Source organism: Drosophila albomicans, chromosome 2L (genome assembly GCF_009650485.2).
Source record: "Drosophila albomicans strain 15112-1751.03 chromosome 2L, ASM965048v2, whole genome shotgun sequence".
NCBI classification, from domain to species: Eukaryota; Metazoa; Arthropoda; class Insecta; order Diptera; family Drosophilidae; genus Drosophila; species Drosophila albomicans.
In genome coordinates, this window is record NC_047628.2 from 4,741,087 (window position 1) to 4,763,375 (window position 22,289).

The following is a 22,289-nucleotide window of genomic DNA, read 5'->3' on the forward strand; positions in this document are numbered from 1 at the left end:
TTCAATTAAAAATGTAAAACAACTCTAAAGCGCGAGCTGCGTAGAGACGGCTCAGAGATGGACTTGCGGGAGGCAACAAAGGGGCATGAAAGTGGCAGCTGATGGAGCAACGCAAACGAGCAACACAACATGCAATTAGAGAAGAAGGAGGAGCAGGCGCAGGCGCTGGCGGAGTAGGAGTTGGATGTGGAAGAGGAAGAGGGGGCCATTGCAGAGATGCGCCTGGACACAGTTGGCTTTGATTGCTCAATATGCTGCTCCTCATTCGCCTTCCCTCGCTGGGCGGCATATTTATTGTATCGTGGCTTTAGTGCGAATAGTTGCCGTTCACATAACGCCTATGGAATGGCTGGTCGTTCAGTAAAACTGACAAAGAACTTGGTTAAGCCCCAAACAACATCTGTGGGCAGAGATGCAGTTGCATTGTTGTGGTCCAAACACTCACATGGAGGCAAACAGCTAAAGGATTGGCTCTCATTGGGTGGGATTTGCGCTGAATGGCCAGGGAATACAGCTACATTGCATAAAAATCACATGATAGGCTCTGTATGTCATGGACAGTATAATCCACTTTGAAATATTCCAACTAAACCCAAAATATTCAAAACATACAAAGATGTACATCGCATTGATATTGCTTGCCACTGAAAACTTCATCCGCACATAATGTCAAGCTGTATACAGATGTGATCTTGTTTGAGTTAGCTGCAATTGTGTGGTGCAAAGTCGACGGACATCCGATCGTCACCGAACAGTGACGTTCACCTTACTGCCGGACAATTTTTAATGCCGTGTCATTTTAGTTCTATGGCCATGGAAACCAATGTGGTTAAAAGTGAATCCTTTAGCATTTTAGTGTACAAGGACTAGAATCCGATTTAAAGTTTCTAATAATATTTTAAATATAATGTTAATTATAAAATAAATAAATTAACAGTGATACCATCGAATAATCTGACGTCACTTTTGCAAAACTATATCAAAATAAACTATACTATTTTTATTTATAACTGAAAAGTCAAAAAAAAAAAAAAAAATATTTCATTTACAAAACTATATACTATGTATAATGAAAAATCATAGTGTAATACTCACTTATAGAGCTGAAGGGTATTACAACTTTCTGCCTGCAGGAAATTTCTGATACCCCATAAAGTATAATATATAAGTTCTTGAACAGCGTCAACAGTCGAGAGGATATAACCATGTCCGTCTGTCCTTCCGTCCGTATGAAATACTAGATCTCAGAGATAGATCTAAGAGATAGAGCATTTGTTATGTATGCACGCAGATCAAGTTTGTTTCACATTTTTGACATTTCGGCCTGCGCAAATCGACAAAAATCGAATAGCAAGCATAATTTTGAAGCTAGTGCGAGGATATTTAATAAATACAATAATAACCATAGTAATATTTGTTTATTTTTATCGAAAAAAAGCGATATCGAAGGCAATCAGGTGATTATTACACTTACTTGCTATGTTGAACTAGTCCATCTTTTAGGAACTAATAATAATATCAATTATTGCGATCCCCGTTTACAAGTCAATGAAATAGAACGCTTTTTATTTTCATAGCAGCTTCATTTTTTCTTATACTTGTATATACATATTTTATTAATTAACTAGCCAATATAACTATTAATCCTTTAATTAATTTTCTTCTTGTAGCAGCATGGATAGATATAAAATAAGTGAATTGAATGTTTACATTGTGTAAAACTGTTCTATGCTGAAAAGAAAAATATTAGTACATTTCTGTAACAGTTTGCTACAAAGCATAATCAAGTGTTCATTCAAATTTTCTTAATTCTCTCTGAAGGCCATCGTTTTTAATCATGCTTAAACTCATTAAATTCTGGCTTTGGGTAAATTCTCTAGCATTTTTTTTTTACTTTAACAAATCGCAACACTTTTACCCAGGGCTATCATTTATACTGAAATAAAGAACTTTTTAGTATCTCTTTGTACTCCTACTCCAAATTTCACTCAATCTCATTCTTTTCGTAGCGTGCAGTCTTACTCTTTGCCTTTTTAAGCAGTTTGTTACCCTCCAGTTTAGTGGCCAAGATTTATTTGCCGAGATTTTGAAAGAGTTGTTGCCGCTCCCAGCCGCGTGATTATCCAGTGCATTGAACGCGGCCAACCATTAATTACCAACAGCTGTTGCTGTTGTTGTTGCGGATGCTGACGCGGACGCGGGGGCAGCCAAGAGACTCCCCAAAGAGACTAACCCTGCTGCACTAGGTTGGGAATCCTCGCCGCATATTTGCCTATTTATGAAATATTATTTCAAGTGTGTGAGGTGGGCATTTTTCTTGGTTTTAAGCAAAGGAATTTCCGTGTCATATTTTCCGTTTTCCCCGAGGCGCAGAAGGGGGAAACGCGTAGGTGTATAGAACGCCTCGGATTTCCATAATTGTCTGGTGGATTTGGTTTGTTTGGCGTGTTGCACCCGTTTATGGGGACAGCAGTTTTTATGGTGCCAAAGACATTAAAACTGTCATAGCAGCGGGCACTTAATTTGATATTCGAGTGCGGCATAATTGGAACAGACCTCAAAACACGACATATGTAGAAATGGGTAGACAAACATCCAACATTCAACATCCAAAAATGGAGGGGTACAAATTCAATGTGTTTCTACTCGTGTGGCGACGAGTATCAATTGTGACGTGTCTGCGGTTCCGTGGTTCCATTGGCTCCCTGTTCACTGTTCACTGTTTACTGTTCCCTGGGTGGGCTAAAAATCCGAGCCGAGGATGCTGTGGGAGTGACTTCTGCTCTGAATGGATACTTGAGGGGGATGCTCTATTTTTATTCCAAACTCTGATACCTGAATAAACATTTGACATGTTTATATCTAATGGCTTCTGTATATGGGAAAAGCTGTCAAGCGAGCGCCTTCAAATTACATCCAAAGTGTCTATTTTAATTTGTGGTTGCTTTCTATAAAATAAATTGTTAATTTTTAAATGAATTGGCAGGTCATAGCGCCTCACGCATTTAACTTTAAATTATCTGTAACAAAGCAGATAATATTAATAAGAGCAACTTCACACACAGCTACTTAACATATTAAGGTAATGCGACTAATATTAATACTAAAAAACTATTGCAACAATGAATAGCTATAAAATTATTTGAATACCTTGGTAGAAATATGCTACTTTTTCTAAGAATCTATTATATAAAAAACTCTATTCATACAGAAACTGTTGTGTGTTAATAACGTCTAAGTAAATTAATAAGGATGGCTTTTTTATCGTTTCCTGTATGGATTGCTTATCCGCTAGGCTACGCCTAACTATAAACATAATAGAACCGCATGTCAACAAACTTAGCGGAGATGTCGTCAAATAAATATTTTTATACAAAAAAGACATAATATGCTATTTATGGGAAATAGTTCAGTCCACTATACAGACTGATAGTAATAAACAATATTTTATATATTTCTATTCTTTTACTTCTAAAGAATCCTCAATCCTATCCCTGAATTGCATATGAGTCCACATTTTGGCTGAGTCTTCGTGCAGAGAGTTCTCCATCTTTTCATCTTTGGCACATTCTTATCGCAATCTCTCGCATAAATCTCAATCACAATCCAGCTCTGGGCTCAGCGTTCTGGTTTGGCATGAACAATTGCCATTGGCATTGCCATGTGGCTGGATATGACCATGGGCCACAGTGGCGTCTATTCCCACGCTTTTTTGCACACACGAAGGCATATTCTCAGAGAGTCATAAAGTTTGCCACCCAAATGCGCTACGCAAGTCGCCAACAACGTGGCATGGGGCATGGGAGGGGCAAGGGGCACATGTCGCTGGCAATAAAGCAAACGACGCCCGACGCAATGTCCTCGATGAGTGGAGCGCACATAAAAAAGTTCTTCTACAATATAATAAACAATTTCCTGATAAATAGACAAAGGCTGGTCACCAACTGCAGCTTGTCTACTTGAACACCCCGCAGCCCCTCGCTCTGACTCATTTGCATGCAAAGTGATGAGTGGCAGTCGAAATTTATGGATTTTAAAATGTAAGCGAAATATTTAAAAGCCAAATGAGAGGCGTACGTGTCTAATGTGCGAATGGGCCATGGCTCTAATGAGTGCCAGCACCCTAAGAGTTAACTTGCACCACTCCACCCACCTCCCTGCCCCTTCGTGTGACTGTTTGGCAATTCATTGGCCGATTGGTTTGCTTTCCATGCTGCATTGTTGCACAAATAACTCAAGTTGCAACTAATTACGACGCATTTCGTACTTTACAACTGCGGCAATAAATTTCAAGCGTGTCCCCTGACACGACGTCGCCCATGTTGCAAACTCTCAGCTCTGCCACATCCAACAGTGAACTGCCAACTGCCAACTGGCGACTGGGGGCCGCTGCTTGGCTGCTTGGCAGATTTCAGATTTTCTTGTAGTTGTTGCTGTTGATTTTTTTGTACAGCATTTAACACGCCTCGTCATCATATTCGGAAGCAATGCATCATTCCACGAGGCAGGCAGGCCAAGCATCAAGCATCCGACATGAGGCTCCACAGAGGCCGTGCCACGGTCGCGCGGCATGTGTCATGGCAACCGAGGCACTTGCCGCAAATTGGTTTGCATTTGGCTCAGCAACGACAACTCAGCTTCGAGGCAACCAACTGCATCGAACAAGATAGAGAGAAAGAGAGAGAGAGAGAGAGTGAGAGGCCGGAGGGTCGCTCAGTTCGTTAGTACTCAGTGCGTTGCATGTTGCAAATTTTGTGCATGTTGCGCCGTTTACATGACAACCAAAGGGCTGGCGCAACGAGCTGAGGGCAAGGGACAGCGGATCAGGTAGCATGCAACTTGTAAATGAGTTTGATGCAGATGACGAAGCTGGCGACACGACAGCCAAGACGGCGAAGACTGCCAAGACAACCAAAACAAGACGGAAGCCTGACCAAGATGCCGTTGTCAAGCTGACAGCGCACATATTCCAAGTAATTGGGGCTAATGCGGCATATTCGGAATTTACACACTTGCTGCGGCCAAGCGGATACCATAATTAAATTCAAATATCATTTGCAACATCCCACTGAGGGGAATGAAGCCTCAAGTCATATTTTACCTTTATTTCACTTCATAAACTGATGTTGTGACTCTGTCCAAGAAGAGCTCATTAATTTGTATTATTAAAAAGTAAGAAATCTACACTCGAGTGTCCTCGATTATGAAATACCCCTTACCCATTTTTAACAAAAGGGAAGCTGTTTGATATTATTCTCAAAATATACCAAATTAATGTACAAAAATATAACAAACTTGATCTGCGTGAGATCTAGGTGTTTATACATATATCTTAGGATCATCGCATAGTCAGCGTGCTGGCCATGGTAAATCGTCTGGCACTTTTACTCATCACGTGATGAGCTACACCTTAAAATATTTCACAAATGGTTAGTGTTTACCTTGATTTAACGAAATTCGATTCGTCTTATATAATTATTTGTTTATTTTTTGAGAATCATAAACATTAAAGCTATTATTAAATCTGGAAAAACCGTGTACATATCTAAACAAACATTTGTGTAATTAAATTTGCAATGATCGTCTAAAGATCTAAACATATTTAACTTTGAACCTATCGACAAAGAGGCGTAAGTATCGAAAAAATTCCAAATAAAACGCCAAATGCTGAAATTGTTAAAATAACCTTTTGTTAATTTATTTTAAATGGCATTTAAAAATAAACTGAAATTAAATATGGTTAGTCGAATTGTGAACTTAGAGCATTTCTGTTGTTTAAATCGTATTCCCTGAATTGCTTTATTGAATTTTAAATGTATTGTTTATTCGTCATAGAGACTAAATAAGAACTCACAAAAACTAATCAGAATTCCAAAAAAAAAATTATATTTTTCTATGCTGAAGTTCCTGAAGGTCACCAAAGCTAATGACGCGAAAACTCCCAATTATTTGATTTAGTATTCCTGATATACAGATGAGGGTAATGCTCCCCTCAGAGACAGAGCTATATATAATCTCTAAAGTATTTTGATCTTTAACTTGAAGCTTTTCTATAAAATTGTATACCTATAACACTTCACAAATAAAGTGAGTTTCGAAGAGTGTAACATATAACATAACTTTAACAGTTTAACAAGTAAAAAAGCTACAGTCGAGAATACTCGACTGTGAGATACCCGCTACCCATTTTGAATAAAAGAAATATATTTTGCGATATTTTTCTCAAAATATACCGAATATTCTGCAAAAATAGTAAAAATATACCAAATGGTATACGTGGTATTTCGATATAGTACCGCATTCAAAATATGCCATAGACGGCAATATACCAGATTGTCAGCCAAAGCAACTTAGACCCCTAGTAAGTAGGCGTTTTTGCCCATACAAAAGTATTTCTTTAATCACCTCGACTTCTTTAATCACTTCATACGGACGGACGGACAGACACACAGACGGACAGACACACAGACGGACAGACGGACATGGCTAGATCGTCTCGGCTGTTGACGCTGATCAAGAATATTCTTTATAGGCGCTTTGGTTCAATAGATAAGGTCTACGAGTTTTATTTCCGCACTCTAAGGATGCCACATTATTATACCCGCTACCCATAGAGTAGAAGGGTATTATAACTTTGTGCCGGCAGAAAATGTATGTAACAGGCATAAGGACGACTTTATAAAGTATATATAATCTTGATCAGCGTCAATAGCCGAGACAGTCCGTCTGTCTGTCTGTCTGCATGGACACCTAGATCTCAGAGACTATAAGAGATAGAGATATAATTTTAATTTTTGGTATCTACAATAATAACTAAAGTCTTTGTTCGAAAATTTGGTTACGACGAGATACAAATTGTCTAAGGTATAATGGGCAAAAACGCATACTTACTAGGCATACTTTGCACTCTATAGTCTACCTTCAATGTGGTACCATATCAATATACCAAATATACTGTGTAGGGGGGCGTCTTCCAGATAAATAATAACACTTCAACTTTGGAAATTGGTAGAATTTGTAACTTTACAATTACTTTTATTGCACTTGAAAATATACACTTGTTGTGCAGGTCCGCGAAGTAGAAACATATGTTGTAGGAAAAAAAGCACTAAAAGAGGGCAGGGTGACCAACGTGAGGATAAACTAGATCAGTGTGACTGCGCGTGTGACAAGGTCACACGCACAGTATACTAGCTTTGTCACTATCGATATCAATTGATCGCGACCACACTGTCAGCTGTTTTGAGTGGTCACACCTGCCATCATCTGGCATCGACATCCTCCCCCCCTTGCAATGAGTTGCAAACGGATTTATTGTCCACATGGACCGGACAGAAACCAACTCAATGTGGAGTTCTGGGCCATTGGCAAATCGTTGGTGCTCGGCAGGATAAGAGGATGAATGATGTGAGGATACACATCAGTGCCGAGCACCAGGGACACCATCGATGGCTGGAACCAGCATTCGTAAGCGTAATGCTGCGGAACTGCTCCAAGTTTTCACCATCGACAGGTCGGAGGGGGGACGGCGAACGGGAACATGGCCGTGCTGGTTGCGGAACAGCAACTGGAATTGTTGCGTAAAGGTGGCCACGAATTGCAACATTTGGAAGGTGGTCCGGTTCTTCTTTCACCAAATGAACTTCTGGTGCTGGGATCCCATGGCAGCAATCGAGCGAGTTGAGCAGGGCAAAGAAGGTGCTGTGGCCGCCTGGTGCAGACTTGAGGCCCATCCACACGGAGACGGGCATGCAACATGGAACGAAACAAGAACAAATGGTTATTACAGTAGCTTCTTTACATTGTCAATGACACATGGAACAGGACAGTATAGGACAGCACAAACGAAACGAAGTAGGATGTTATTCGTCTTTGTGTCGGTGCCTATCTGGTTTGCATGAATGATGAGGCAGATAAAAATTAGGAGTGGTGACGGGCTTCCGGAATGGAAGAGTCACCCGAGATCTGCCACATCTGCTGCGTGAAGTTGTGTTTTCGCAGCTAACCAGCTTCGACGGAATATCCTCCGCCTCCCAAACTTTGGAGTTTAGTCTGTCGAGTTGATCGTCTGCTTGGATAGCGACTCTTGTCGAAAACCCAGAGACAGTTGTCGACACATTCTGGGAGACGGGGCCGGTGAGAATCCAACCAAACACGGTTTGTTGGCCAAGGAGTGAGCCACAAATGTTTGGCCGGGAACCGCTCAGGATGACTGACGGAAGGATATCCGCGCCAATTAAGATGTCAATCTGAGCACTTTTGTAGAAGTTTGGATCTGCCAGTTCAATCGCTGGTAGATCCTTTAGGAAGCCTTTCGGCACACGGAATGATGGCACCTTGTCTGCCAGTTGTGGAATAACGAACGCTGAGGTCTCGATATGGAGCCTCGGCTTCGATGGACAACCAATGCTGAAGTTGCATAACTTCTGCGGTTGGGCCGCAATTGCATGATTCAGCCCAGATACTTGGGCTTGAACGGATTGGAATGGCAACTTTATGCGCTGGAATAAACGCTCAGAAATGAAAGTCGCTTCGGACCCTGAGTCGATTAGTGCTCGTGCGGTGTATGTAGCACCTAGATGGGATACATTGACTACCGCCGTGCCGAGAAGGATGTTCTGAGCGTTAATGGCAAAGTAATTTTGCACATTTGTTGCCGATTGATTCGGAGTGGACTGTATGTTGGGAAGTGTGGATGGAGTGGAAGAGGAAGAGGCACCATTGTGGGCACTGTCGCCCCGATGGAGAAGAGTGTGGTGCCGCCCCTTGCATGTCAAGCAATTGTGCGCACTCGTACACTCTCGGAGTTGGTGACCTCTTGCGAAACAGTTTAAACAGAGACTTTTCTGTTTGATGTAGCTCATCCGATCATTGACCGACATTTCAAGGAAGCTTGGACAAACCCGGACAGGGTGATTCTCTTTTGAGCACAAGTCACACGATTTGCCTCTCTGAGTGACTCGGGCCTTGAAAGAGTTAATTCGCTTTGAATTCTGCTGTGGACGGGATGGTCCAGCGGTAGAGTTCTGCGAGGTTTTTTGCGTCACGTCCTCAACAGCCTCGAGCGTACGATAACGCTCGTTGAGGAATGTGCTCATGTCCTGCCATGCGGGAATCTTGGTCTTGTCCACCAATGATTGCTCCCATAGTGAGAGTGTAAGTTTGGGGAGCTTGGATGAGCAAAGAAAGACCAGGATGCAGTCGGCGAAAGGACTAGAGACTGAAATGTCTGAGTGGTCAAGAGCGGTCAAGCACCGCTGAATTGTGCCATGCAGCTCCTTAATCGCTGCTCCAGACTCTTGCGAAACCGTGGACAGGTTGAAGAGAATTTTTAACTGGCTCGTTATTAACAAGCGCTTATTTTCGAATCGCTCGCAGAGAGCACTCCAAGCCAACGCGAAACCATCGTTCGTCAGCGGAAATTTGGCTACGATCTCATTGGCCTCATCTGCGGTTTTTGAATTGAGATGGAATAGTTTCTCAACCGGAGTCAACCTCGGATTGTTGACGTAGATGGCCGTGAAAAGATCACGGAAGGTCGGCCACCGCAAGTAATCCCCACGGAATACTTCGATGTCGACTGGAGGGAGCCGGCAGCCACTGGAGTACACAGGAGGAGCGGATGCTTCACTCCTGGTTGATTCGGAAACTTGTGTAATTTGCCCCTTTACATGGGCGAGACACCGCTCATACACTGCATAGCAGTGGTCATATTTCGCCTCCATGGCCTGTATGCCTTCGTTGTCGCCGTCTCGATGCAGTGCACCAGCGCACGTGGCATAAGCGGTCTCTACACTGTCCCAGAGGGCTTGCAGGCGGTCACGACGGATCTCGTACGTGTGTACATTGTCGTCTTCGGCTGCAGGCCCTCTGACCCGACTCTCAAAGTGCACCAGTCTGTCAGAGACGGCGATGAAGTTGCTGAGAGCCATCGCACGGGTGTTGCTAAGTTTAGCCTGGACGGATCGTGTAGTTGCAGAAGAAGCAGACGGCGACGGACGATCAACTTTGACTCGGAGTTGAGCGGCAGGAGTGGCGGATTTGGATCCCGAAGGAGCGGGCGAAGCGGACGACAGGCGACGAGCTGTGGTCGGAAGCTTTAATGAAAGTTTAGAGTCCTTTTCACTCTTTTGGCTTTTGGACATACTACGCTTCGGCAGCCGAGAGCAAGCACAAAAAATGGAAAGGAACTTCGGCTATCACACAGGATAGTGAACAAAGCCGACACAACTATATACGGAGTGTATATGGAATATATACGGAGTGTATATGTGTGTAAGTGTCGTATATGGAAGTGTTCGTGTATGTATGTGTGTCGTATGTGGATGTATATGTGTCGTGTGTATATGTGTATATATATATATATATATATATATATATATATATATATATATATATATATGGAGTGTAGTGGATCTACGCGCGTTTGTTTTTAATAGAGTGCAACTTCCTTGTTATTTAGAGTAAAATAACACGAAGAGGTTGCATACACTGGAGTGTGTCAAAAGCAGACAAACGCGACACGACAGAAATGTAACAAAGTACATACAACAGCGGCCAAATAGGAAAATATAAGCGAACTCTTTTAAACTGTATAGATACTTACACATACATATACATATAAGGATATATATATATATATATATACTGTGCAAAGTATACACAAAGTAGAAAAGATTGCGGAAAGAAAGCCGGTAGAACGCTTATGTACATATATATATGCTGTGTCACATATATATAATGTACAAGGAAAAAGAATATGGCGCGAACACGACACTTGCACAAAATGTATGGAGAATATATGAAAGCGTATTACTTATCTTGAAAAAAAACCAATGCTATTGCTGGGGTCGAGCGAATCCAATCATAGATCCGGCTCGAAGGACCAAAATGTGTAGGGGGGCGTCTTCCAGATAAATAATAACACTTCAACTTTGGAAATTGGTAGAATTTGTAACTTTACAATTACTTTTATTGCACTTGAAAATATACACTTGTTGTGCAGGTCCGCGAAGTAGAACATATGTTGTAGGAAAAAAAGCACTAAAAGAGGGCAGGGTGACCAACGTGAGGATAAACTAGATCAGTGTGACTGCGCGTGTGACAAGGTCACACGCACAGTATACTAGCTTTGTCACTATCGATATCAATTGATCGCGACCACACTGTCAGCTGTTTTGAGTGGTCACACCTGCCATCATCTGGCATCGACATATACCATTCGGCATATGTTTTAGTATTTTTATGGTATATTATTTTTGGTATATTTTGAGAATAATACCGCAATATTTTGGTTTTATTCAAAATGTGTAGCGGGTATCTCACAGTCGACCACTCTCGACCGCAGCTTTCTTACTTGTTTTCGAATAGAGTGTTGTGAAGAAAAACAATAGATAAAGTATACATTTTTAGTAACGATTTTAAACTTGAACTTGAATATATAATCGACGCAAACATAAATATATCGAAAACTATTGCCATAATTTCATTTCAAATATCGAACTTTTTTTTTTTACCAAATATTTCAGATTAGTCATTTAAATGAAATTTAATGTTATAGATGGCTCCGCGTGTCAACTAATATTATTGTTTACTGTGATAATTGCTAGATTGAGCATATAAACAACATTAATATGCTTTACACCAGTCGAGTAAAGAACATTTTTCACACCTGATCAACAGCGACAACAACACCGACAACAAGCCAAACACAAGCTACAAATAACGCTGCGCTCTCCCCTCAATTACTCATCCAACTAGCCGCCTATCATACGAGTTTAACAACATGGCGACAAATTCGCGACAAATTTGATAATGAGTTGAATGTTGTCTGCTTTGTGTTGTATTTGTTGCATTTATGCCTATGCTATACATAAATATATTCGCTCTTAATTGTAAGTCAAACATCGCAACAACTGCCGGTCACGCACGCTTGGTAACCACCTCAGACCCCCAGACTCAGCCCCAGACCCAGACCTCTAGACACCCAAACTCATTGAGTCGCACTCCCGTTGTGTTGGCGCTGCAACGTTGTTGCATACAAATCGCAGCAGTAACTGCCTGCCACGCCCACCTATCGCCTAATCAGGCAAACACATGTGCGCTCCATAATTACATTGGAGCTGAATACGTGACCGCCACTGAAACCCGAAATTAAGAGCACTGCAGCACCATTGACAACAACGGCGACAACAACAACAACAGCACCAAGAGCAGCAACAATAATAACGCGAGCAATAACAGTAAAAGCAACAGCAACAACACCAACAACAACTATAACTACAACTACAACTGCAACAACAATTTAAAATCCCGCGCATTATTTTGGCCCAAAATAGGCTACTCCGATATATAGTGAAAACGTCATCATGCAACATGTGACGAGGCAGCAAAGGTGTTGCATAGTTGAATAGATGCATCGCCCTTTGTCTAGGGATGGTCACCAAAAATCTCACGTGTAATTAATTTTAAATATTTAGTTCCTAAAAAAAATATAATATTTGTAAAAATTAATTGGTTCAAATGCAACTATTTCATTCTATTTTTGAATTCAAATAGTAATAAAGCATGCATGATATTAAGACTATTATCGAAATTTTAAATAAATTTAATGAATGAGTCGACTAAAATAACTAGCGTTATATAATATGGAATTGATATATGTTGCTTTCGTGTTTGTACTGTGGTAATTAATATACTAAAAAGCGTTCACAATAAATAAGTATTATATTTTATACAAATGTGTAAGGTTTGCTTTTACTTCAAGTAACTTCAAATAATGGTTGCATCTCTTGGCTGTTAAGGGCAATCATGAGATTTTCATTAAGATACATTCTTTAGTCGTAGTCTCATTAATCCTTTGTTTGTGGAATTACATTTATCAGAATGTCCCATCCCTGGCAAGCGACGCATTCATCACGTGCAGCAAGCAGCGGCTATATCATCAGCAACAACAATGTCAACAATTGTAACAACAACCGCACAATCAGTTGGCACCCGTTGGGCCCCTCACTCAACCCCTTTCCCACTTCCCTGACCCAGGGCTGTTGGACTGGTAGCACTTCCTATAATTCGACTGCGTAAAAATCAGACACATGAGGGAGCCGGGAACCTCGGGTCGTCGAGGCTATTGAAGTTTTATTGGGCACCGGCGGCTGCCGTCGCAGTCGTTGTTGCCGTCGCCGAGTTTCCGTTTGACATTTTGTTAACAATTTCGACCACAATGCGTTTTCATTGCATCGCAAACGATAACAGGAGGATGAGGAGGAGTAGGTGAAGGGGCTTGGGTAGGGGCATGCGTGTGAATGTGAATGAATGCATGAATGAGTTCGACGCTGCAACGGGACGCGACATTTCCAATGGGCAGTCAAAGGGGCAACGTCAGCAGCAACAGCAACAGCAGCAGCAGCAACGGTGAAGGGAAGTGCTTGTGAAGGGGAGAGGGGCTTAAGTTATTGCCCCAGTGAAATCAAACGACAAATGTCACGAAGCTAATGAATTGAAACGTGCCAAAGATTTGTTCGCATGTGACTGCAACCGCCACTCTGTTGATGATTGTGATGATTAAGATGATGATGTTGCTGATGTCTCTGATGATGACGATGACTATGACGATGATGAAGTTGACGATGTGGCAACCATGTGGGTAGCTGGAGAGTGTGCCCAAGCAAGAGGTTGCTGCAATCGTTGAGTTAATAGAAGGACTGAAAAGTTTTCAATAAACAGTTGAAAATCAACTAAAAATATGGGAAATGGAACTATTTTGTTAGAATGTAAAAATCAATACTATAGTAAAGGATCATCACGGCGTTGAATTTGTTTCGTTATTATACCCGCTACCCATAGGGTAGAAGGGTATTATAACTTTGTGCCGGCAGGAAATGTATGTAACAGGTAGAAGGAGGCATCTCCGACCCTATAAAGTATATATATTCTTGATCAGCGTCAACAGCCGAGACGATATAGCCATGTCCGTCTGTCCGTCTGTCCGTCCGTCCGTCTGTCCGTCTGTCCGTATGAGCACCTAGATCTCAGAGACTATAAGAGATAGAGCAATAATTTTTTTTCGACAGCATTTGTTATGTTTGCACGCAGATCAAGTTTGTTTCAAATTTCAGCCACGCCCCCTTCCGCCCCCGCAAATCAAAAAAATCGAATTACAAGCCTAATTTAAAAGCTAGAGTTTTGGTATATACTATAATTACTATAGTAGTTATGATTCCTGAAAATTTTGTTGCGATCAAATAAAAACTGTGGAAGTTATTAAAGAAATAATTTTGTATGGGCAAAACCGACAATCTGGTACATTTTGCCGTCTATGGTATATTTTGAATGGTGTGCTGTATCGATATACCAAACATACCATTTGGTATATTTTTAGTATTTTTTTAGTATTTTCGGTATATTTTGAAAATGGTACCGCAATATTTTGCCTTTATTAAAAATGGGTAGCGGGTATCTCACAGTCGAGCACACTCTACTGTAACTTTCTTACTTGTTTTTGTTAAAAAGTGTGACAAATTGTGAGCACGAGCCGAACAGCACAACAAGCATTGTATTTGTATGAGAGATAAAATAAAGTTGCGAGTTGAATTAAAACAATTGATATCCAATGAGTGAACAAGGTTTTTCTAATCTATATATTTATGTGAACACTACGATTTCGTATTTGCTATTGGAAGTATACGAGTAGGTAATGGACTAGTCCCAATATTGAGACCAAGTATCAATAGCTTAGTTGCCAAAACAAAACATTCTATAAAATATTATTATAATATGTTAGTAACGCGATTCGAAATTTTTTGATTGAGCTGCCAATATCGACTAACCTATTAACAGTAATTAAGTCTGCATGTCTGAATATTTCTTTTTGCAAATACTACGTGCCTTTTTAATAGGCAGGAAGAGGTTAGCATGGCTTACTTTTGCTAACTATGCGTAGTATGAGACCTCATTAATATGTAAAAAGTCAGCGAATGGTGGGAACAGAAATGCAAAAGCAAAGGCAAAGGCAAGGGTCAAAGGGTATGTGTAAGGAGAGGAAAGCGGTCCACATCGAATAGCGAGGGGAAATGGAAAATGGAGAATATCTAACTGTGGCAGCCGCGAAAGTGGCCCGGCTAAATAAATATTAAACGCAACGAAGAAGTGTTAAAATATTCACTAACTTTGTAACTCTTTTTAACGAGGAATCCGAAGTAGGTGGAATATGGAAAGGCGGTTAGAATGGGGAGTGGGGAATGGGGCGTGGCAACTAAAATAAACACATTTAAAGCGAAACTTTATGCAGAGCCAAACTCATTTGCATGTTAAATATTTTACCAGCAGCCAGTCATGAGGAGGTGGAGTTAAAGGGTTGCCGAGTTGGTGTTGGGAGGAAGCTCGATTCTAGGGGTATTCCTGACACCCGCCTCTCTCTTCTTCGGTTTCGTGCAGCTGGAAGTGTGTCTTGGAACTTCACACTTTAAAGCTCAGCAAGGAAAACTGAAGGCGAAAAAAAAAGAGGAAACGACAAAGCGCTGCGAAAATTTTAATTAAAATTTTCGCCCAAGACGGGAACGCGTAGTGCGTAAAATGTAGGCGTGGCAGTGGGTGGCTGATGGGCGTGTTGGGAAATTTCAATTAAATGCGCACATGCCAAAAACGGAGGCAGCCAACAACACGCAACAACAAGCAGCGACAACAACAACAACAACCGAAAAACCAAAACCAAAACAACAACAAATTGAGCGCAGGAACTGTGCAAAAGGAATCCAGGGAACCGAACATCGAGTTTGTGGTAAACGATATAGATAAACACTTCAAATGACTAAAGGATTTGGCTTTTAAGCTGCTCGGGGGCGTGGTCAGAGGGGCGTGGCGTGAAATGGAAATTAAGCAAAGCTTTAAAAACCCAGCGAAAGTTGAGCTACGAAAATGAGAGAGAGAGTCAGAATGGGAGGCAGCAGCTAAAGCCAAAGCCAAAGCCAAAGCTGCATCCACCATTGAGTGGAGAACGAGCTGAAGAGGAGGAACTGCAGTCAAGCTCTAGTCAACTGTCTGCGTGTTGCATGCACGAAACAACAACTGTCGCGGGTGGTTAGCGGTTGGTTTGGGGTTGAAGTTGGGATATGTCGACCTGGGGCCAGGAAAGGAGGCGACTCGAAACGGGCAACTGGCAGCTGGCAACCGGCAACTGGCAGCTGGCAGCCACTTGACAATGTTCAAGTGTTCCGCTGGCATGTTTAAGATTAAAGCATTGCGCCTTGCAACAAAAGTTGCACACTGACAATGGGCTGCGAGGCATGCGACACGACTCACGAGTCACAAGGATCCCACAATGGAAAGTGCTTCAAGCATTTGCTAAAGAATGGCAACGGAATTGCAATGGCATTTTGGAGTGCGAAGAGTAGGCGGCATGGCGCTCGTTGCATTGTGCACCCATCAGTATCAGTATGGGTGCCACATTTTGAGGCAAGACACGCGAGACGCGCTTCGCAAGCGTCATGGTATGCGTGTCCTTGTCCTTGCTCAACCAGCTGGCAGGGCCGCCACTGCTCTGATGTCACTCACTTTGAAGATTTGCTCTCGGATAAACATAAAACCAAAAGGTTGCCACACACTTTCACCCACACCCAAAAATAACCCTAAGTCTGACTGCACATGCTTAAGACAGATGTGCCAAGGTTTCTTATGCAAAAAGATTTAGTTATCCTATTAAATACATGAAGATATTTCCATAGACTTTCAGCTAAATTCTGCATTTCATATAATTAAAATTTTCTGAGGCTAGTAGCGACTTTTTTCTCTATCTGTTTTACAAGTTTTTCTATGAGGATTGTGGGAGTCCTTTTTCTTAAGTCTGAGCACCGTTTTCGTAGACCCATTTATTTTCAAGTTAATTACCCACATAACTGTGAATTTGGGAGAAGTGTGATAATTATGTTTTAAAAAAGAAGTAAAATGTAAATAAAAATGCTGCCCCTAAATACGTTTAGAGGTAGAATTTAAATGAAAGCTCTCTAAAAACTTATGATTAATTAACTAACGCAACTAAATAAGTTCGTTTATTTGAGATTAACATTTTTTAAAGCTAAATTTTCAAAATGGCAAAAAAAACTATATATGAACTAAATTTAAATACAAATTTATTTTCATTCTTAAGTCTAATCCAGGATTAAAGTCTTCATTTTATGCACCGGGGCTTAAATTGTAGATTAAGTGATAAAGCTATAAGTAAGTATGTGTATCTGCTTTCTGACTTTATAATTTAAATTGTTTTTTGCACGTCTTTGGAATTGATTAATAGATACCTGCTTGCTGCAGGCAGATCAACAAAAGCAGCATGTTGCAGTTAAGCCGTGCTGCTGGCACAGCAGACTGCTGCTTACCACATAACTAGGCGCCAACATTCCGCTTAGCTAAGGCCAAAAAACTTTTTGCATTAGCAGCTAGTTGCATGCAACTTGGCTAACTCAGCAGCAAGTCTGTAGCAGGCTGTTTCTTTCTCCTTCTCACTCCACTAATCTCTTGCCCCTTTTCAATCTGTTTCTATCTCTTTTTACTTGCAACTTTAGTAGCTGGCAACTGGTGTCTGCAGCATAATTGATTCACCAGCCAGCGCCCAGTTGCATGTGTGGGTGTGTATTGGGTGTGTATGCGTGTTGCCACTAAACGTTTTGCTGACAAGCAGTCATTGCATCTGTCCCTGTCTCCAACGTTGCATCGCTTTAGCTTCAGCTTCAGCTTTAACTCCAGCTCCAACTTAAACTTCAGCTTCAGCTTCAACGGGCAACTGCCACGGCCAAGTGCAACTGCAACTTGTGAGCTGTTGGCTGTTGGCAACTGTGCCTCATTGCCTCATTGCCTCGTGTTCTGTTAGTCAATCAGTAAGTTTTCTTTAGCAACAAATTTTCTAAATGAAAATGCAACATCATTTATCAACATCAAACGGCAAACGGCAGCACATTGGCCACATCAAGTGGATGCCTGTTGGACGCTTGTGAAGTGGCAAAAGTTGAGTTGCCATCGAAAGGCATGAGGGGACATTGCATAATGGAGTAGAAGCTGGAGTAAAAGTTGTTGCAACTCTCGGAACACTTTGTTGCCGCCACACACCTTCCCAGCCTCAAGTCGAACTCATTAGAAGCCCAACGAACCAGCGAAGTCAGCTGAAAATCAAAGTCCAAGCCAAGACTTCCTCTCTCCCTCTTAAAGATTTGCATGCACTTCATTAGCCACAGCATTCAACGCCTCCATGGGCAACAAGCTTTTGGTCAAGTTAAAGTCCCATATCCAAGAGCAGTTCAGGCCACATCAATGACGCAATTGCCAGTTGTCTTGGCCTTCTGTTTGGCTTTTAGTCTTGTTGTGCCGTCGGGGGTAAGTCAACATGGCTAAGGGTCTGTCGGCAAATCGTCGGGGTCCAACAGGCTGGAGGAAATAAATTACAGAGAAATTGTCATGTTGTCTCCAAGCTGAACTGAACTGAACTTGGCTCAAAACGAGAAAAGTCCATAGAACTCCGCCCACTTCATCGCATCGCACATTTTGGCCAAATAATTGCAATTTTTATCAGAGAGCACAATAAATGCCAGGCGAGCAGTCACTTAGGACTGTCTCCCATCTTCCATCTGCAATCTTCCAAGGCGTACACTTAAAGAAAAGTGTGATACTCTTAATATCAGCTTAACTAGCTAAACTCAATTAGATTCAATTGATTAAAAAAAGAGGTTAAATATGCATACATTTCTTACTTAATTGACGATAATAAGAAGATATGATAGATACTAACAAGTTTGTGTCTATTATCAATTTTATATATTTGACCTCATAATAAATGCTTATCGCTTTAAGCACTGAGTTGATACACAACTAATACAGAAATTCCAAACTTAAATTTGGATTACGGTCCAAGACGATATCTTTACTTAAGCTTGGACGAAATTCGAACTTCGAAACTAACAAATTGTTTGCGAAGTGTATAAAAAATCTCTCCAGCTGGTTATTATCCTCATAGACATCGATGATGTTGTCGGCGAAAGTTGTCGTTGTGGTTTAGTGTTTTATTCGCAACAATCAAGAAATATCTTGAGTGGCACTGTGGAGACTGCTTCGAGTCTGTCGACTGTGGCGAGTGGCACTCATTTGGCTCGGGGCATTTAATTGGATTTCTGCCCAAATTGCGTTTATTATTGTGGTCTTTATGAGGTGTGAAGGGGCCAATCATGAGGCGAATGTTGCTGCCCCGTTTCGGGTTATTTGCTCTTGCTTCTCTTCACTTCTCCAACTCCCGATTCTGTCGCCTCTCGACCAGTGACTGACCAGAGAGTAATTAAGTTTTTGGATGCTATCCATGCATAGCATGTGTGGTTTCAGCGGTTTGGCGGTGCGAATAATGCGCTGGCTTAAAGCCACTTTCCAAATTGGCATCCTTAAAGTGAGTCCTGAGTACTTCATAGCGTGTTTGGCATGTGGCAATGTTGTTAGGCAAAGGTAAACTGTCAGTTCATCACTTTGACAACCGAAAAATTTGATGTCAATTGCAGGACATAAATCACAAGCTGAGCTGAGAAATGTAAATGTGAAGCGCTTTGAGAAGCATCGAGGCATGTCCTCCATTTACCCCACATGCTTATCTATAGGGTTAAGGTGGAAAAAAGAGGGAACGGTGAGAAACGAAAGGGGGGAATATGTCTGAAGTGCGAGTTCAGTAAATGGTGACAATTTGTGAAAAAGAGTGAAAGAAGATCAAGAGGAACGTGCAGTGATGAAGGGGAAGCTTGAATAGAAACTACGTTGCATGGCAAATACTTTTATGTTCATCTCACATACACGACCGGCGTCTTCATACACCTTCTGCCGCCCCCTTCTCTGACTTGCTCTCATGCTTGCATTTATTTGCCTGACCCACTTGGCGGACGGCAACGACTTGATTACAGTTTTCTATGCATTCCGACTTGAATGGCGTTTTGATAGCCTCTAATGCAGCTATCTGGCAACGCGATGCAGTCCACTTAGTGCCGCTTCCCCTGCCTGTCTCGTGACAGTCGCCCCCTGTTTAAACAGCCTGCAGGCACTTTCACTGCCAGCTTGAATTACATTTCACTTATCTTTGGCAACAAATCCTCTCTTCTCTGCTCTGTCTTGCAAATCTCTGTAGTCCGCTTAGTCCTTGAAGCAGTCACAGCAGCTGCTGGACTACTTACAACAACCCACTCCCACTCCCACTCGTACTCCTTTATCGTAGCCAACCCCCTTCGTCATTCTTTAACGCACTTGAAATATTTGTATTTTTGCATCTATCTTGACGTTGTTTCTCGTTCTCGTTGTCGTTCTTGTTCTTGTTCTCTGCCTCGGTCTCCGTTTCTGTCTCGGTCTCATGTTGTTTCATGACAAAGTGTCAGAGCAAACTGTCCAGATCCGTTGCCATACAGCTGTCATTCTCTGGCATATCTCTGAGTTATATATTAAAAACGGCCGACTCTTTTCGTAGCACTTCAAATTTATGGCCCTGTGATTATTGCTTCACTTGTCTCCGGATATCTTTCCCTCTCAGCTTCATAAATTCTAAACCCTCTCATGTGATAGAGGAGCCACAGAGAGAAAGGCAGGTTGGGAGGGAGCATTAGACTTGCTTAAATTTAAGTACGACTTCCGGTCTCTGCCCTTCTTTCCCTGTTCTTAAAATCTCTTTTCTCTCTTTCTCTTGCTTGCGATACACTTACCACGTGGCCGTACATTCATCCAATTAGGCGCTTAATTGTCTGACAAGCAAATTGCTTTGTCAATATTTTCATCAAGTCATCTCTCTCATTTCTATGTTCTCGCCCTCTCTTTCTACCTTTTCGAATTTCTCGCTGCCCTCTCTATCTCTCCCCACTGGCATACGCACTTACTCCTACTTCTGACAGTTTCAAGTAGCGGACTTTATTACCCAACCCTCCATTGCTGGCTGTCCTTCCCTGTCTGTCATGAGGTAACCATCAAACAGGCTTTCAACTTTGACCACAAGTATTGCTCTTGTTGTTGTGTTGTTGTTATTGTTGCTCTTGCCCTGCCTAAAACGCTTCCTTTTTCGGGGCGTCGTGGCTCGTGTCACTTATAAACTTCACTTTAAGTTGTCAATATTTATAAATGTTTACACGCCCCAAAACAGAGCCCCTGGCGAGGGATGAAGGCCCAGTGAACCTTTCCCAAATGCTTTCTCTTCTTTTCCATTATCAGTGTGAAGCTGCTGTCTAGCAACTAATCCGGCAATTTGGCTCCAATATATAGACTGTCTAAAGCGAGTCATTAAACGGGTAAATGGCTAGGATAATTAAGATGAAGCTCGCATTCATGTTAATCGATTAATTGAGTTAGTTAGACTGATTTAATGAAAAACCAGTCTGTAAAGTGGTATGACAAATTAATTTTGTTAATGCTTTAAACTTTTTAACAGTATTTATTTTACTGTTCTATTACAAATTAAACTAATCTCCATTTTTATTCGAAATTAAAAGACACACGCTTATATCCATCTTTTAAATTATATGCAAGCGTTGAAGTATTCTTCCGAGATCAAACAATTTAAAATTGCTGTCAGAGGTCATATAACGGCATTAATGGAACTCCTTAGGTTCCATTAGGTTTTTTTTGTGGCTTCTACTGATAAAGGGTTCACCTTCACAACGATTTATATACATCTGTTCATATGTACCTGTATTTGATATAATAAATTCCAGTTGTCATCTATGGCTAAGGCCTTATATCTATTTACGTTGAAGCCCTTGAGAAGATCCCATTTTTTTGAATTACAAAAGAAACCATAAACGGCAACATTTCACTTCCTTTAAGCCCAGTTCAATAGCCGTAAAACCCGAACATAATTTCCCGGACTCAACGATGATTTTATGCAAATCGTAATCAAGACAGCAAAAGGCGCACATATGCCCGGCAATTCGGTTCAATAAAAGGCAACAAAATGCCTCTTGATAAGTGTTAAAATTTACAATTCCAATTTTTACAACAGTTGTGCGGAGTCTTTAAACTGCCCCTCCCACTTTCCCCCTGAACGACACAACCCTATAAATAGGGCTTAACAATGATATGGAAAAATTGTGTTGGCTTACAAAATGCCACGTTAAATACTCGGAGAGGCTGAGAGGCCCAACAAAGGGTATTGCGATTCAATTGCATCTCTTTCTGAAAATAAGGGGTTGGGCTTGTGAAAATCCCATAGTTGTAGTCACCTAATGGCACAGCTGTTGGACGGCTGGGTTATTATATAAGGAGTTTTCAAACACAACATATTTCTCAATTGTCTGAGC

The 22,289-nt window shown here is 41.4% G+C and overlaps 1 protein-coding gene across 1 annotated transcript; it reads right to left on the reverse strand.

Annotated features, from left to right (window-relative positions):
• Positions 1-7,862: 7,862 nt before the first annotated feature.
• Positions 7,863-9,932, reverse strand: LOC127565092 (uncharacterized). Its single transcript, XM_052002181.1, has one exon. The coding sequence runs from the start codon at positions 9,930-9,932 to the stop codon at positions 7,863-7,865; it is 2,070 nt and encodes a 689-aa protein (XP_051858141.1).
• Positions 9,933-22,289: the final 12,357 nt, after the last annotated feature.

What these genes read in the sequence shown, in the direction of transcription:
- LOC127565092 (XM_052002181.1), bottom strand. Translation starts at nt 9,932, where the DNA reads ATGGCTCTCAGCAACTTCATCGCCGTCTCTGACAGACTGGTGCACTTT.